This window comes from Nasonia vitripennis, assembly GCF_009193385.2.
Source record: "Nasonia vitripennis strain AsymCx chromosome 1 unlocalized genomic scaffold, Nvit_psr_1.1 chr1_random0016, whole genome shotgun sequence".
In the NCBI taxonomy this organism is placed as follows: domain Eukaryota; kingdom Metazoa; phylum Arthropoda; class Insecta; order Hymenoptera; family Pteromalidae; genus Nasonia; species Nasonia vitripennis.
Window position 1 is genome coordinate 525,956 of NW_022279605.1, and position 17,768 is coordinate 543,723.

General features: G+C 38.9%; 1 protein-coding gene across 15 annotated transcripts in view; it reads right to left on the reverse strand.

Moving 5' to 3' along the window:
• LOC100114775 (transmembrane protein KIAA1109) overlaps positions 1-17,768 on the reverse strand; it is a 504,143-nt gene that overhangs the window by 188,215 nt on the left and 298,160 nt on the right. For 14 of the 15 annotated variants that reach the window (XR_004226571.2, XR_004345179.1, XM_032601469.1 and 11 more), the window contains one exon: positions 13,024-13,889. The exons of the other annotated variant lie outside the window; for it this stretch is intronic. Coding sequence is in view for 12 of the 14 variants with exons in the window: in XM_032601469.1 (XP_032457360.1) it covers positions 13,676-13,889 (214 nt within the window). In the remaining 2 variants the exon portion in view is untranslated. Of the gene's footprint in view, positions 1-13,023; positions 13,890-17,768 lie in introns of those variants that run through there. 15 annotated transcript variants of the gene reach the window in all.

Genomic DNA, 17,768 nt, shown 5'->3' on the forward strand with positions numbered 1-17,768 from the left:
TAAAAGAAAATTCACGTGTAGTTACGACAACAACAAATTTTCATCCGGAAACTCTTTTCGTCTTCTACGATTTCGAGACGACGCAAAACACTGTTCTAAGAGAAGAGGGTGAAAATAGCGTTTACCTACAGGTTGTAAATTTACGCGTGGCGCAGTGTGCATGCTTGTCGTGTTTAAATGAAAACGATGTATCGCAATTTTGCGATTATTGTGGCCTTGGCCAACACGTTTTTACAAAAGAGCTGATTTCTAGCTTTTTAAATTTAGTTTTGCGAAAAAAAACTAATTTTAAAAAAATCATCTGCATTGCGCATTACGCAAAAACATTTGTTTAACAATCCGTTCTACGTAGCATTGTAGAGAATCGAATTGTGAAAGAATCCGACAGTGTTCCGAACTTAATTATAAACGGACGAAAAATAATTTTAATAAGTTTCGGTAAAACGAAATTCATAGATAGCATAAATTTTATGCCTATGAAACTTGCCGCATTGACAGCCTCGTTCGGTCTACCGGAAAAAGAAAAAAAAGGATATTTCCCGCATCTGTTTAACACAGATGATAACGCGGATTATGAAGGTCCTTATCCGGCAGCCGAATATTATACACGGATGCGATGAGCTATAAGGAGCGCAAACCCTTTTTTATTGGTACAATGAAGTATCAATTCGAAAAGAGTTCAATATGCGAAGAGAAATAGTCTCTTATTGCGTGCAAGATGTAACTGTCTTGCGATTATCTTGTCTAAAATTTAGACAGATATTCTTAGATTGCGCTAATCTGTATCCATTCACGGAAAGCATGACTTTGGCTGGCTCGTGCTCTCTTGCTTATACCCGTAATTTCCTAAAATATGATTTGATAGGTCATATAAGCAACGAAGGTTATGTGCGCGTCGATAGACATAGCCAAAAGGCCGTAGAGTGGTTGTTATGGGTTGAGCAGCAGGTAGGCAGGGAAATCATTCATGCCGGGCGTGGACGGGAGTACACCCTTTTCGGTCGTATAAAAGTTGACGGGTTTTTAGCGGATCTTCAAAATCCAGAAACCGGTACAGTGTACCAGTTTCATGGATGTTGTTTTCATGGCTGCCCGATATGTTATCCAACGAGGCGCGATGCGCCTCTTTTAGATCGAACAACTCTCAATAAAAGTATGAGAGTACCCTAGCAATTTTAGCTAAAATAAGATCTAATGGTTTCATTTTAGTTGAAATGTGGGAGAATGACTTCAATTCGAATATAGCTACTTTAAACGCTTAATCGAAAATCACCTGATCGCGTAGAATGAAATTCTCAATCCGCGAGATGCTTTTTACGGTGGTCGCACGGGTAACATTGCGACCTTATATAAAGTCAAACCGGGTGAAAAAATAAAATATGTCGATGTTTACTTGTTATACACCTTTGTTTGTAAAACGGGCAAGTTTCCGATAAAACACCCGCGCGTATATAACAGCACCGACTGTCTCGAACTAACTGGGCCTAATTTTGAATATTTCGCGTAAACTCTTTCATCCTGTGCTACCGTATCGTCTGCATAATCGGTTACTTTTTCCCTTATGCAGAACTTGTGAAATTTTGAGCAAAGTCCCATGTACACACGTAACACCGGAAGCTCGCGCCTTAAGCGGTACATTATCCAATTGTTTAACGTGTGGGCTATGCCTTGAGCTTCTCCACACGGCCCCCCCATTGGATGCGGGGCCGAGATACGCTCTGCCAATGCGACCAATGAATGCGCGTTAACATTCGATGACCTACCGATGCCTGATGACTTTAGTGAGAAGTCAGCCGGCCGCTTGGATGGGCGGCGGGATCCCATCCAATCCCTCATGACTCTGCAGGTCAATACCCGAGTTGTACACTGCAACTCACACATCGAAAAATAAACTTTCTGCCCAGCATGCGGGCTAACCACCGCCACCACGAGTCCTTTACCCTGTCGGGAGAGGATTAGCTATCCTGCGGCTCCCCGACCCCGTGGTACTGATTTTATCCTCCCCAGTAGAGAGTTCACAAACGTTTCCACCGAAGTGTACTAAGCAAGCTACCACGTTTTAAACGTCCCACTCGTTTTTGGCATTGGCCAACCATACATTACGCCGGAGCGTTCCCAAGGCTAGAGTCCCAAGCAGCTAGTTAGAGCCCGACTAGCTTACAAGGGCCTGGGTATACTAGTTTTGATCTTCACCACCCTCAAGATGGTCCGTCGATCACTTGACTAGTTCCAGCTCGGAACATTACTGATCCTTCCCCCTTCCTTTCGTGGGGGGTATACCGAGGTTACCTAAATCTCAGGGTTCACCCACCTGCCCTGGCAGAAATGCCACCCGCCCGGGGCTCTTCCGTTCGGAAGATGCCTTAAGCGGTATATAGGTATCCGACGAGATTAAAAAAAGTTTACAACTAGGTTATCAAAATTTGATTATCAGCGTTATCTGGCAATACGAATAGTACGACCCTAAAGCCGGTAATCAAGACGACACGACATGCGGATTGTTTACCGATTACATTAACTTATTTTTAAAGTTGAAACAGGAGAGCCCGGGCTGGCCACGTAATTGCACGGATGAGGCGAGTAAAGCGGCTTACATCGCCTATCATAAAGAAAAGGAGGGTATAAATCTAGATCTTAAAAAAATAGAGAAAAATCCGGGCATGCGAACGGTTGCAAAACTTTATTTAAATAGTTTATGGGGGAAATTTGGGCTACGAGCTAATTTGCCAAACACCGAAATAATTAATTCGAGTAAGCAGTTTTTACAATTATTAACTAGCCCGGAAAAGGAAGTAGGTAGAATAGTTTTAGTTAACGAGAATGTAATATATGCAGCCAGTAAGTTAAAAACAGAAGTAGCTACTTCGGCGTGAAATACGAATGTAGTGATAGCCGCTTACACGTCTGCGCAAGGACGTTTAAAATTGTATGAATATCTCGACAATCTAGGCGAGCGGGTACTGTATTATGATACCGATTCCGTCATATACGTATCAAACGGTGAGCGTGATGAGTACGAACCAGAAACCGGGTCTCTGCTAGGCCAATTAACAGATGAACTGCAAGAGTACGGGGAAGGCTCTTACATCGAGACCTTTGTTTCGGGCGGTCCGAAATTATAGGCCTATAAAGTGCGTGCACCCAACGGCGAAACCTTGGATACGTGTAAAGTAAAGGGCATCCGACTCAACTATGAGAATAGTCAAAAAAAAAATTTTGACTCTGTTTTAGAGATGATGGAAAATTACGAATTCGATATTATAGACGCAGAGGAGAAGGTAAATAAGAATCGGGGCGCGAATAATTGTATATATGTTAGGAATTTCCATATAGGTCGAACGTCAGTCAATGACATTATTAGTTTTAAGCAAACGAAAAAATGTCGCGCTGTTTTGAAAAAAAGACAATTTGTTAATCATCGATATTCTGTACCATATGGTTATATACATGAATAAAAAATAAAAATAAAAATTATATCTAATTTTATTTTCTCAATCCCTTAAATCCTATAAAATAATAGCATCCCTCAGGCGACGGCGGCGGTGGCGGGCGGCGGCGCTGCGCGGTGGCTTGCTGATCAGTTGGACCAGACCCCCCAGCACGCACTCTAGTAGGCTAGTAGCGAGGGCGCGTGCACGCGCGCGCGCGGGTAAAAAAAAGACCTAGCAGGGCCGCTGCGTAGGACTTTTACTCGACGCGCAGGTAAACGGTTTAACCCCGGCGAAGGTGAATGACCAGCGGTATCACTTTTCGCACTGCAGTTGACCTATATTTTACATAGAGATATGCGCCACTATAGAAGCAACACCTGTAGTGGCGCTCTGAACCGAAAATTCGTATACAGCATGGATGATTTTCTTCACTATTTCCTCCTCTTCCTCCTCCTTCTTTCCTCTCTCACCCCACTTATTTTTTTCGCTATAGCAACACTAGATGTAGAGAGAGAGAGAGAGAGAGAGAGAGAGAGAGAGAGAGAGAGAGAGAGAGAGAGAGAGAAGAGAAACCAAATTCTTTTGCTCTTGTAAAATATGTCACACGTAGACAGTTTGTAGAGGTCCCAACTCCTGCATCATGAATCCTCGTGGAATTCTTGCACGGGACATAGATCCTTTGATTCATACGGTTCATGAAGTGAGTGTCTGCGTTTCAAACACCATCTTGTTTCCATCTACAATTAATAAAAGATGATACCGCGTACGTGAAATTGGAGGCAGGAATGTTAAATTATTATAGTACACAGTCGTTATATTTTTGTGAAGAAAGTTTTAAAATTTCAATGAAAAAATCTGATTAACCAGTGTTACACAAGGAAAAACTCTACGAGTTAACGGTAAGAAAAAGAAGAAGAAGAATGAGGAATCCAAATTTATTTTTTACGATAATATAGTGAAAGAATTTTTTTTTCACATTAGGGAAACACGATAATTGCAGTGAAAATAATGGGAAGATGGTTACGAGGAGTAACAGAAGAAGGATGCCCGCAATGATGCTGACTAATAGATAATGGTACATGTGTGACTCTGATTGAGTCAAACGAGGAAAGTGGCATTTATCTGTTAGAAGCCCGATTTCTTGCCTTACCTCCACATGAAATTTTAGCTGGACTTGGTTTCGTCATGCCCATATCGACAAATGGTCTCCACTGGTCACCTCGTTCTGCTGAAATATTTCTTTTGGTTACCGTAAACCGTATTCTAAGATGCGTTTTTGCACAAAAAGAATTATTCGACAATTCAGCTTACGTATTTCTAAGCAGTGTGGGCAAAGAAGGTGCTTGTCGCATTTGACACAGCCATGAATGATCTCACTGGAATGCATCATCCCATCTGGCCATCAGATACTTTGCGTTACTAATATATAAATTTCATATGAAAATAATAATAATAAAAGTAGCGAGAAATCTATCAATGTTGTTTTTCTCTTTCTGTCTTTTAACCTTTTTCTTGACAAGAATATTAATAAAATCTAAGACGGAGGAGGAAGAGGAAATAAATAAACATACCTATTTCACGTAAAAATAATTTGAAACGCAACTACAATTTTTTTTTAAATTTATTAAATAGGTTGATTGTTAAAAAAATATACGTAATACATGAGAAATTCTTAAATCTAGAATAAATGCGGTTATATAATTCACTCATACATTTTGAATACGTAGTAATGTAAATTATCAAAAGTCAGCTTCTTTTCTTTTTCTTACAAGATTCGGATTTAAAAGATTGAATGCAATAAGAACATGAGTTTGATACACTTTTAAATTTTTTCTTTTTTATACTTTTCATCATTTTTTGGAAAATTATTATGCATAATTTGTTGTTACTCCTTGTGTCGCCACAAAAGAGTTTAGAAAAATCCATAGCACAATTATAGCGACACATAAAGTACAAAAAATCCACACAATAGTTGTCGCACACATCGGAATCGAAACTCTGCAATTGACTTCTAGACCACGTGAATAGTGTACAAGTTCGTCGCAATCCGTCAAGGTGATACGACACGGTTGGTTGTATACAGTAGGAGTCGAAATAAATGCCATGACCGTTTTTGTCGACAAAAATTGCTATCCAGTGAGCACCAGGTAGATGATGTTCTTGAGTATTAGCAATAATAGCAATTGGTCTCGTCCACACCCTGGGTAACCGGTCTGCTGAGAAGACTCCGACGGTCTGTGCTGATATGCCTCTGAGTGCCTGCTGAATCTGTAGTGAATTCATCGTAAGGTTTGGAGTAGTAGGGCTCTTCTTCTACTTCTCCCTCTCTTTTTTTTTATTTGCCCCACTACCACCGTCACCGGTACCACGAGCACGACTAGCAGCAGCAGCTTCTTCTTCTTCAACAATGACAGCAAATCAAGATTCGATAACCTCGGCAGGTGTGGCAGTGACTGAAGTAGTAATTTTGCTGATGTTGTTGTTGACACTCATTTTACGAGGTGCTACAGACGACCCTGATGACGACGACGACGACAACGATGTAGCACCACCTACGAGTGCTCTTCGAGGAGGTTTTTCAATTGGGCTCTTCTTCTCCTTTCTCTGCTCGTTCATGTCGATTTCGGTGTGACCGTATAAAGCCTTTCTCAAATATGAGCGCACTTTGAATGTGAAAGCCAATGCACATGTAAGGTGTTCAGATTTTCCTCTGTGATACACGCAAATACGATCGTCCACGCTGGATAAGTTTCTCGAGGATGGACAGCTGTATTCTTCAAGGTTTGTAATCTGTCTTCCCAAAATACGCTCTAGTAGATTAGCTTTCTGGTAGCCACGTGTATAAATGGTGTGTGCATCTCTGGCAATATAGCGTAACGACGGGTAAATGTCCTCCAACGCGGCCTCACCATCGTACCATTCTATACCGTGATGATAACACGAAAGATAAGAAGAGCGATAAAATTACGGTCAACTGCAATTACAGCAATCTCCTTGGGTAAAAATAACCCTTCTTTATCGTGAAAAGCTTGGATATCAATGATAAAATCTATCGTAGCTATCGACTGTTTCTTGCTCAAATCTTTACGGGTTTTCCCTCTCTCCCTCCTGCATACAATGCAGAACTTTAACGAAAAAGAGGGAGGAGGCAGAGTTCTGTGATTCGTTCGTTCGTTCTTACTGTTACGCACATCTTATGAATTGTAATCTAAAATAACTTGACGCATAGAATCGATCTCTAAAATATTGTCATATCCAGCATACACGATACAATTTACGGTGTGTGTTAATGGTTTATCGAAACGCACTTCGATACGCACATTTCTATTGCGGACTAAGGACCAATGCGTGCCGCAATGAGCAGACATGTCGGGGGTAAGATCAACGACTTTTCCATAGCTCGTAAATTTTTGACGACTTAAAAGACCTTTATTCGCACAATCAGTGGCAGGCTTCTCATCCACTTTTCCTGCTGCATCCGCTCCCCATAACGACGTCGAGAGATGCGAAGTTTTTGCTTCAGGTCCGTAATTCAATAAAGTTTCAATGTACGCTCTATAAGAATACAGTGTATTAGACGGCGTCACAAGTTTTTGATTGAAAAAAACGTCCACTTGACTAAACATTGAGTGCAAGAAATTGTTCACAGGTGCCACACTCGCATCCGTTTCCTTGTTGTGGGGTATTATTTGAACATTTAGTTCGATCATAGTATGAGCTAAATCTATATACTCTTCGCCTGCTGCGGCGACTAAAAATTCTAAAGGTGCTTGATCGGAGAGTGATGAAACAGGCTTGTATTCCACACATGATGATAATTCGATAGTGGTCTGCGTCATTGGTATTGAAAACAAATCAAGCTCCGATTTTAAGCACTCTCAGCTTGAATGATGTAAGAAAGACATTTTAAATTTTGTATTTAATCGAAATAATCTAAATCTTTATTTTTTTAGTAGATTTCCTACGCTTTTTGTTCGCTGCACTTTTTACTTTTTTTCCTTTTGTATTTCCTTTTTCCTTCTTCTTTTTACCACTTTTTAGTCTTTTTACAGCTTTTGTTTTTTTCTTGATAGTTTGCCTCTTCTTCTTATTAGCGGTCTTACGTGTACGACTGACGTACTGCAACTGTGACGCTCGTTTAAGCACCATCCCTTTATAGCCGGAGCCTTCCATAAGCTCGCTTATTTTCTCATTAGCCTTACGTTTTCGTTTCAGTCCAGACTCGGCTAGGCGATTGTTGAGGGAATCCTTAAATGACATATTATTTTCTTATAGATATATATATATATATATATATATATATATATATATATATATATATATATATATATATATATATATATATATATATATATATATATATATATATATATATTATATATATATATATATATATATATATATATATATATATATATATATATATATATATATATATATTATATATATATATATATATATATATATATATATATATATATATATATATATATATATATATATATATATATATATATATATATATATATATATATATATATATATATATAGATTTCTTTTGTGATCGTGGAAAGATATTTAAAATTGAATCAACGTTAACTGAAATACTTGTGTTCGACTACACCCATGATAATTATTTAGTTGTATAGCATGAGTTTGCATTCACATCAGTGTCGGAGTCGAAATCAGAAGTTTTTCAGTTAACGTTGATTCAACTTTCAATATCTTTTCACAATCACAAAAGAAATCTATATGCAAAATATGAGCTCTCTTGACCTGTTAGTTTTTGAATGAGAATAAATGCAAAAATGGAAAAACAGGTATCGGTCTCAAAATCTCTCACAACTATTAAAAGTCAAAATTCTAATTACCTAATACCTCGATAAAAAAGTCAAAACATTTATCACTTTCTCCATGTAAAAATATGCTAGAAACCAGAAATACAATGTGCTAGAGATAGTAGTTTCTGCGTAACTGGCTATAAGTAAAATTTGACCTGCTCAATTAAAAAATTCGCATGAGCCTGGATGTGAAAATCTGAACGAAAACAGTTAAATCAGAATCATCTAGGTTACATATTTCTAGGTAACATAGGAAGTGGCAGTGTCATATTTTAGTTGTCTAGTAGCCTTTTTACAAATCAAAGAGCATTGTATAATGATGACTTAAACTTACTGACTCGGATACTGAACTTTTCTTTAAATTCACCTCTCAAACCTCACCGAGGGCGACTGTTACGTCGGAATGTGCGTAACCCACCAATATACTTACGGTGTCGAGTCCCTATCTTCGGCTATTATTTATTATTTTTATTTATTCAAAAGAAATCCCCTTTGGCTACCGCAGACGCGGTCTCTGCCTTCCGGGAAAGGGAGCCGGATAACGAAATCACTTTAAAGCCGTTAGAATTTTAAGAGCAACTACGATTTTATTCACTCGATGAGAAAAGAAAGAGAAAAGTACCTTTTACAATATGTGTGGGTGTGTGTGTGTGTGGATGTATCGATGTCTCAGCAGGAAGCTGCAGCTGTGGGTCCTTGGCGCTCTGGAGCCTGGCGTCGGTGGTTCAGTGCGGTCAGGCTGGTGTGCGTCTCGGTCCTCCTAGCTTGTCCCTCTTTGAAGCAGGTGTTGACAGATGGGCGCTCCGATGTGTCGGCTCTCTTTCCGTGATGAGAGAGGTCGGTTAAAGTGGCGCTTGTCTTATTCTTGACACGATCTAGTTTTATTGTGGCGACAAAGTTCGTCCGCGCTGTTCTGGCTCGCGACTAACTGATTCGATACTGATTTGAATAGTATAACTGATATCGACTGGATCTGGCGACTAGCAGCGATTCGTTTAGTATGACGAGTTGTGCATCCTTTTGCTCCCGGCCTTTATATACTGGAAATTCTTTAGCCTCGATTTTCCATATTAGGAGTGCCTAATATTCTCACGACTTTTCTCTTGACTTTGCGTGACTTCGTAAAATTTTTATTACCTTGAGTTTTTAGGAAAAGCGTCTTGTGACAGCTCTCCTGCTGCTTTTCGTCGCCTGTGTACTGTCATGTGTAGCTTTTCCCGATTCGTTTTCGGGAGAGCGTGCTCGACCGATGCTTGCTCGTCACATAGCTATTTTGATTTTCGTCGCTTTTCGTGAGGAACATCGCGACTCGTTCAGTGACATCTTTTTATATTCGTCGTTAGCCATTCTTTCGGATGATCTTCGCCTAGAGCGCGGTTTGTCGCTACGCCTCAAATCCTATTTTTGTAGGAATACGTTGTGGTGGGAAATACTGCTTCTTGCGGCTGCTGCGATGACGATGCTCGCGAGTGTCTCACGTATGTGTGTTTCTTGTTTCGTGCGTAGAAAAATTGTGTGACCTACTTAAATTGTTGTCGTAGGCTCTTTATTCTTTTATTGAACTTCTCATTGACATTAAAAAAAAACTAAATAATATTCACCAACTTTATTACTACTTCAAATAGGGTTAGGGTGCCACTTTTCAATACACATGTTGTAATACTACACACTCTTGATAATGATTACTTTTTACTAAAATTTCTTGCTAGTTATATTACATATATTTTATCTGTTATCAAGGTTTCCACATTTAATTTTAAACATCTCAAACATTTCTACCAGGGTTATGAGTTATGACTATTTTGAGGGTTATGAATTTAAAGCGCGGTTCTGATCTTGTTGCCTAGGCAACCAACCAGCAACCAATCAGAATCACGTATTAAATGCTTCACAACAAAGGCCAACATTTTTTTAAGAGAGGATAAACTAGTATGTGCCATCTGGAAAAATGGAACAATACCCGAAAATTGGAAGGAATCTATCATTATACCGATCTTTAAAAAGGGGGATAAGACACACTGCAATAACTATAGGGGTATCTCACTTTAAGCAACGTGCTACAAAGTTCTGTCAAACGTAATACAAGCTAAACTCACTCCATTCGCGGAAGATATAGTAGGAGATTATCAGTGCGGATTTTGGCGCAACAGATTGACGAGCGATCAAATGTTTACCATAAGACAGTTGTTATAGAAAAAGTGGGAATTTCGCGAAACTATACACCAATTATTTATAGATTTTAAAAAAGCTTACGACTCTATTAAGCGAATCAAAATGTATCAAATTCTAGTACTTCTCGGTGTACCAAAAAAACTCGTGAGATTGATTCAAATATGTCTGAACGGAAGCACGGGAAAGGTCCGAGTAGGCGGTAATGTATCAGAACCCTTCACGATACGCGATGGTTTAAAACAAGGGGATGGGCTCTCTACGGTGCTGTTCAACTAAACGTTAGAGTATGTCGTTAGAAAAATGCAGGTTAGCCAGCTGGGCGCAACGCTTAATGGAACAACGCAGATGATTTGGATATACAGGGGGATTGTAGGGAAACGGTAGCAAGAAACACGGAAATTCTCATAAAAGCGGCTGAGTATACAGGGTTAGAAGTGAGTGAATCAAAAACAAAGTACATGATTGTGGATAAACTAGGCATCTGCAGAGGGTAGGGAGATCACAGAGTTGGGAATTTTACTTTTGAAAAGGTTAGCGAATTCAGGTATCTGGGTACGACCATAAATGATAGAAACGAGATTAATGTCGAAATAAACAAGAGACTCCATTCGGGTAATGCTTGCTTCTACGCCGTGAGTAATTTACTTAAGTCGAGGCTGTTGTCTAAAAACGTTAATATAAGAATATACAGGACAATAATACTGCCGGTGGTTTTCTACGGGTGCGAAACGTGGGCTCTTACTAAACATACGGAAAACCGTTTTAGGATATTTGAAAATAAAGTCTTGCGAAAAATATACGGGTGGAAGAAAGATGAGGAAACCGGGGAATGGAGGAGACTACATAATGATGAGTTACACAATCAGTACGCGTCACCAAATATTAACAGAATAATAAAATCACGCAGATTGGGATGGGCAGGGCACGTAGCGAGAATGGGAGCCGACCGTACGACAGCGCGTGTCATGAACGGCAGGCCGATGGTAACGCGACCTCTAGGAAGACCTAGACGTAGATGGGAGGACAACGTAAAATCGGATCTAGTAGAAATAGGGCGGGTGGGTGTCGATCGGAGGGGTGCGTATTGGGTGGGGTTAACACAAGATAGGGCAGCGTGGAAGGCTTGCGTAGATGAGGTGATGAACTATCGAGTTCCAAATGCCACTTAAAAAAAAAAAAATAATAATTGGAAAATTGTGGCTAGTAGGCTAGGATTCGAGTCTTTAGTTTAAAGGAAAGTATAGAATAATTTTTTGCATCAGAGAAAATTCTGTCTGACCGGAGACTTGAACCCACACTCTGCACGAGGCCAAATAAGTACGTCCGTGAGCCTTAGCCGACTGAGCCACGCAGACGTTGTTCCACACAAACACTACAAGCTTCGCCATATGTTTGAACTATTCAAAATATTCATTTTTGCCTAAATATTAATAATTTTGTATCTTGCATGCGAAAAATCAATTCAAGTTTTTTTACATATTACTTAGCCAGTTTTTGCCTTTACGGCCATTTTAAATGGGTGCTTTTCTACCTGGGTTATTATTTATTTATTGCGATAAATATGTTTTTGGTACCTACATTACCGACATTCTGGCTCCGACATCCCCTTAAAAGCAAAAAAGTTAAATAATGTGTGCCTTTACAGGTGCGATCATACGGATGATAACACTAAGACTCTGGTTGTCAACTCTAAAATTTTTATTAAGATTACAATTTTTTTGTTTTAATCAAACTATTGAAAAAATACAAATTTTGGAGTTCACAACTAAAGTTTTGGTGTTTTCACCCGGATAATAATACCTAGAAAAGACACTTATTATCTTTGTCCCATGCTATTAGTTTTCTGCACATTATTTTTTTAAGGAAAGGTAAAATATAAGTGTAAAACATAGTGGAAACTTTTATCTTTCACCAAAAGTTTTGCAGTACCTCAAATAGATAAAATGCGAAAATTGTTAAAATTATCTTTGACACTTCATGACTCGTTCACGAAATAATTTAAGGAGGTTCTCTACTAGAATAATTTTTTGAGGAAATGACCTAAATTTTGCATACTGGTTTATAATGGTTCCATACACACCTAAAATGTCATATCGATCTGACATCCATGCTGAGCCCAAGCGAAACAAACATTTTTCTTTGATTGTAGCCGAACGCTTTTTACGGTCTTATGAAAAAACCAAAGTACTGTTAAAAACAATATTACGAATTTCTTGAGCCCCCATAAATAATCATTTCATGTTTAGTTCACGAGTTATTGGAATACAAATTAGGCTGTCGTCAGCCATGCGCATACGTACACTAGTACCACTGGCGAATACGTGGGAGTCTTTGTGTTACTATAACGAGATGCGTCTAACGATGTGTGCGTACGGCAGGTAGAGAAAAGGGGGGAAGCCATGCTTAGAGATCGCTGCATCGAGCTGAACTTTCGGCTGGGACTATCGGTGGTGAACCGTCTCAAAACTATGGAGATTAACAAGTTGTTTTATGTAACTAACTTACCTGTGCAGGTTTAAGCATAATTCTCCTGGCCTGTAAGTGATTTTACTTTAAATAAATAAGCATAAACTTTTTAACGTTTTTCTTTACTTTATTAAAAGCGATTATAAATGAATAACATGTGAGTCAAATTTTACGACACCACACAATCAACTTTGTTTGATTTTAAAGTTATACTGAATACACAAATCAATAGATTTTTAAATATCAACTATAAGTTTACAGTAGAATTACAATTGCATAAAGTGTCGACATTTTAAGAAACCTAACTAATTTTATATGAAATATATTATAAAATGTACTCTGAAATGATGTAATTGAAAAATTGAGGAATCACTTATTTTACACATTTTTTAATTTAAATTTATAACTTTGGACTTTATGCATTTATTTACAATAATAAATTAATCGTAATTCTGTAGCCTTGCATTTAAAGATTATAAGTAAAAAGTTTCTTAGATTTACAGTAGAATAAAAATGTACAATGATCCTCTAATACAATTATTTGCTATTCAAAAAATGTTAGATTGAATCACAAATGAAGAAAGTTGCGTGCAGAAATGCACACTCGTCGTTATTTAAAAAAACGAATAGCAATATACATTCTATACACATAAAAATGATAGTTTAATTATAAGAAATTAGTTGACTAAGTATATCTTCTTTTTTGCATTTTATATAAAATAAGAATTAAATTATATTTGAAAGATTTTCATACGATAACATTATTTATCCTTTTTTATACGCTTTTTCGTTGACAACTTCTTCCCGAACAGCCAATATCATTCTCAACATAATAACGGCAAGTACTTTGTCTAAGGGATCCATGAAACCTCGCTGAATCCATTTTGGTATTGTAGTACGGGCATGAGAAAATCCTAGCTTTTGTAAAATATAGTCTATGCCATAAGGTTCGATACTCTTGCCAGCCCATGAAAGAAGTCTGAAATTCAAAATATTTATACATTTTTTATTGTAGTTAAAAAAAAACTGCTGCCAATTCTTTGGCACGTAGCTTCCTCCGACAAAATTTATAGTTCCAATAGATACAACATTGTTCAAATATATAGTATAATAATGATTCTGAAAATACTTTCAATCCGCATTATTTTACTGAAGGAGCAGCTGTCACGATTTCAAATTATATAATTTTCATGAAAAAAATTGAAACCTCATTATTTTTAATACTCTAGGGACATCATAACCTTATGAAATCATGAATTTTCTTAAAACATTCTGAAATTTAGTTAACGAGTTAGAAGGTTTAACACAAATAGTAACTTTCAGTTATACATAGTATACAGGGTGAGAGACAAAGAATTTAAATCCTAATACTGTTTGAACTAATCGGTTTCATAAGCTGCAAAAAGAACCTAGCCAAGTTGATCAAAAGATCGATATTTTCCTAAAATTTTAACTTAAATAGAGCCTTTTTACTCTCGTTATCGTACGACATAGAAAATCCATATTTTTTAGTTTTCGATTTTTAGCTCGAAAACTAGTCATGGAAATGGTTTGAGATTTTTACAGCGAATAGATATTATCGTTTTTTATTGTTATAAATTTTTTCAATAAGTTTGACAATTTAGTTTTGGAGATATTAAGTTTTCTTTTAAATGACCCTTTTTTCATAAAAATTGAACGGAACAGTCAATCTGGAAAATCTTGCGGTAAAAAGTAGGCAATTTTATGCTCTTTTAGATACACTATTAATAAACTAGAAACTGAAAATTCACTATTACAAAGCTTCCTCTAGGAAAAAGCAAGATTAAAAAATTCGCAAGAATATTTATGCGTACACTGATAAAATATTTCAGCGAAACATACAAGAATACGAAATACTATTATTCTGAGTAGACCTTGTTTACTACTATAATATACTGTTTTAAGAGTCTCTTACTAAAAAAATGTGCAGAGATGTCTGCAGGAGATTTGTATTATCTACATACATGCACTGGTAGCAACAGCGATCTCTACAGTGCCATCTGCAGAAATCTCTACAGGGACATCTGCCGAGTTCACTGCAGAGATTTTTGCGAATGCTATAACATCTCTGCTAACTTTTCTCATAAAAGGAATATTACTATTGTATGAAGCGGGATGACAGACGACAAGGTCGCGGTCAAGGTTGGCGGGAGTAAGAACTTGGGTAAACAGTAGCAAGTACTTAAGTAAACATTTAATTTATGTAAACAGTTGTAACGTGATATGCCCAACGCACTAGAAAATTCAGTTAGGTTATCCTGAGGACGCAGGTGAACGTTACCTCATCTAGTTGCGTAGAGCAGATATCCCAGAGGGGGATTAACTAAACTCAGTCGTTCGAAAAAATAACGACTAGCCATATCGATTGCTATGATATAGTCAATGGTATTCTGGAAGGATATAGTCACATGCAAAAGAAAACTCTTTATAGAAACATTAGAAAGTGGTAGGTTTATTAAAAAAAACTTAACTAATCTAAACTCTAATGCAAACGAAGAAAAATAATGGTAAATCGAACAATCTTCTGCGCAGTCGCGATAACCATCAACATTGTCTGATAATTATTGTATTGCTTCCCTATGATATCCTAAATTAATCTCAAATTCACGGTATTTCTCGTCGTTACAATTTACGCATCGAAACGCGACTAGACAATGTGTGTTCACTTGTATACGTCTTAATACTGTTGTAATATAGAGATAAATATAATAATCTTTATTGTATACCAAAATGGTACACGTCACGCACTCTATACCCCCAGTTTTACTTTATAACACCATTTCTCCATCAGGTTCAGTGCGAATTGCATTAGACCTGCTAGCACGTCCTCGTCATCCACTCTAATCAGGATGACGAAGTCGTCCGCATATGCCTGTGCGTTTATACCGGCCTTGTTAAGGATACGGAGCTGGCACTATAGTGTCGAAGACAGCACCCTTCCTGTAGACATTCCTTTCTCACCACTTCTCTGCTAGAGTACGATCCCCAGGTTGCAACTATCGTCCTGGTTCTCAGCATAAAGCTTATCCACCTAGCGGTAGTTGCCGGGACTGCGTGCTTCTCCATGCTTGCCAAAATCGCCTCGCCCGTCATGTAATTGAAGGCTTATCGATATCCAGAAAAGCAAACAATACAAAATCCCTGTTATTCATGCTCTTTTGAATGATGCTAACCGCGTCCACAAGCACCGTGTCCACCGACTTCCCTGTCTGGTAGGTATGCTGCTTGTTGTACAGTAGCGCCTCTACCATTGATAACTCTTTAATGTATCTGTCGACCAGCCTTTCCAGAGTTTTGAGAAAAAACAAGGTCATGTTGATAGGCCTGAAGTCCCTTGCGACCGTGTATTCTTTCCTGATTTGGGCAGGAATGTCACCCTCGCCTGTCCTTATTCTTCCGGAATATATCCAAGTGCCAGACAAGTTCGATACAGTCTCTTCAAGGCTGGAACTAATATGTCCATGCCCTGTTGCAGCAGAGCCGGGAAAATCCCGTTCAGTCCTGCCGCTTGTAAGACTGAAACGTCCCTATAGCCCACCCGATCCTTGCCTTCTCTGTCGTCCGACACTCTCCAGTCCGTAACCTCAGACCATACATTCCTGGAAGCCAGGGTGATGTCTATGATCACCTCTCTTAAAGCGTTTCGGAACGCGGGTCTGTTATCCGTATTGAGAAAATCCGTGTTCGTTGCTGTTAAAAACTCTAATAGACTTTATCCTCTGGGATTGCATTTTGAGCTGCCCCAACATGTGTGATGCGCGTTTGCGTCGCACCCCATTATAAGCTTGGTACCTTCGACTTCGCATTTTCTAATTAATGCGACCATTCCCTCCAGGGGGCACGCTACCTCATAGGGAAAATATGCGGCAATCATAATCACTTTCCGTTCGCCTCCGATACCCTTGTAGCCTAACTAGCTGTTGAAAGATCTTTTGAGCAGTGCTTTGGCACCGCCTCTACCTGAAGTCCCTTGTCAATGAGGCACGTTCTAGTCGAGACGGGGCTGCCACTGATCAGTGTACCTATTCCGTTTGATCCTGCGATTTTGCCATTGTGAATCCAAGGTTCTTGGATTAAGCATATGCCTGTACGCACCCCTACCATACGTCTAGCCAGAGTACCGATACCCGCATCTTACCTCTAAATTTACCGTGGTAAGGCCGGGATCGACTTCCATAATCTCTTGTCACTCCCGTCTGTCCCGACTCTTTCTCCATCTTTTCCTTCAGTGTCTCGATCTCAGTCCTTTCGAGTAGTACCCAAATAGCCGTCTCCTCCTTCTTCTTCCCCTCGGTGCCCACCGTCGCCGTTTTAGTTCCGGTGACCACCCAGCAATCTGGTTCAAGTGTGGTTTTTTGCCCTTTTAAGCGTTTCACCACTACATCTAGAGAATGCACTCCGGGGGCGTAGATCATCGCTCTGACCAACTTCTGTAGGTTGCCCATCCCACTAGCCTTGAATTGGGTGCCCTCTTCACACGACCATTTGATAGCATTGCTAAGCAACCACTCCTTGTCATTTTGGTCCTTGCAGTGAAAGATCCGTGCACCCCTCTGGAATCAATTGTCCAACACTGGGAGAAAAGTGAGAGCGCTCTTATCCCAAAACGTGTAGCGTAGCGCACCGCGACTGTGGAAAGACTGCGCCGCCATTTTTGGGCGCGCAGTATACCCGTGCGGGCGAGCTACGCGCCCACAGCTAAAAGCCCGATGCGCACCCGAGATTGAACATTTCAACGGCATGAGTATTCCACACGCCTTAACGAAAAGTATAAATAAATGGAATATTTGAAGAAATCGTGAATATTTTATAAATAAATTAAATTCTTTTCACACTA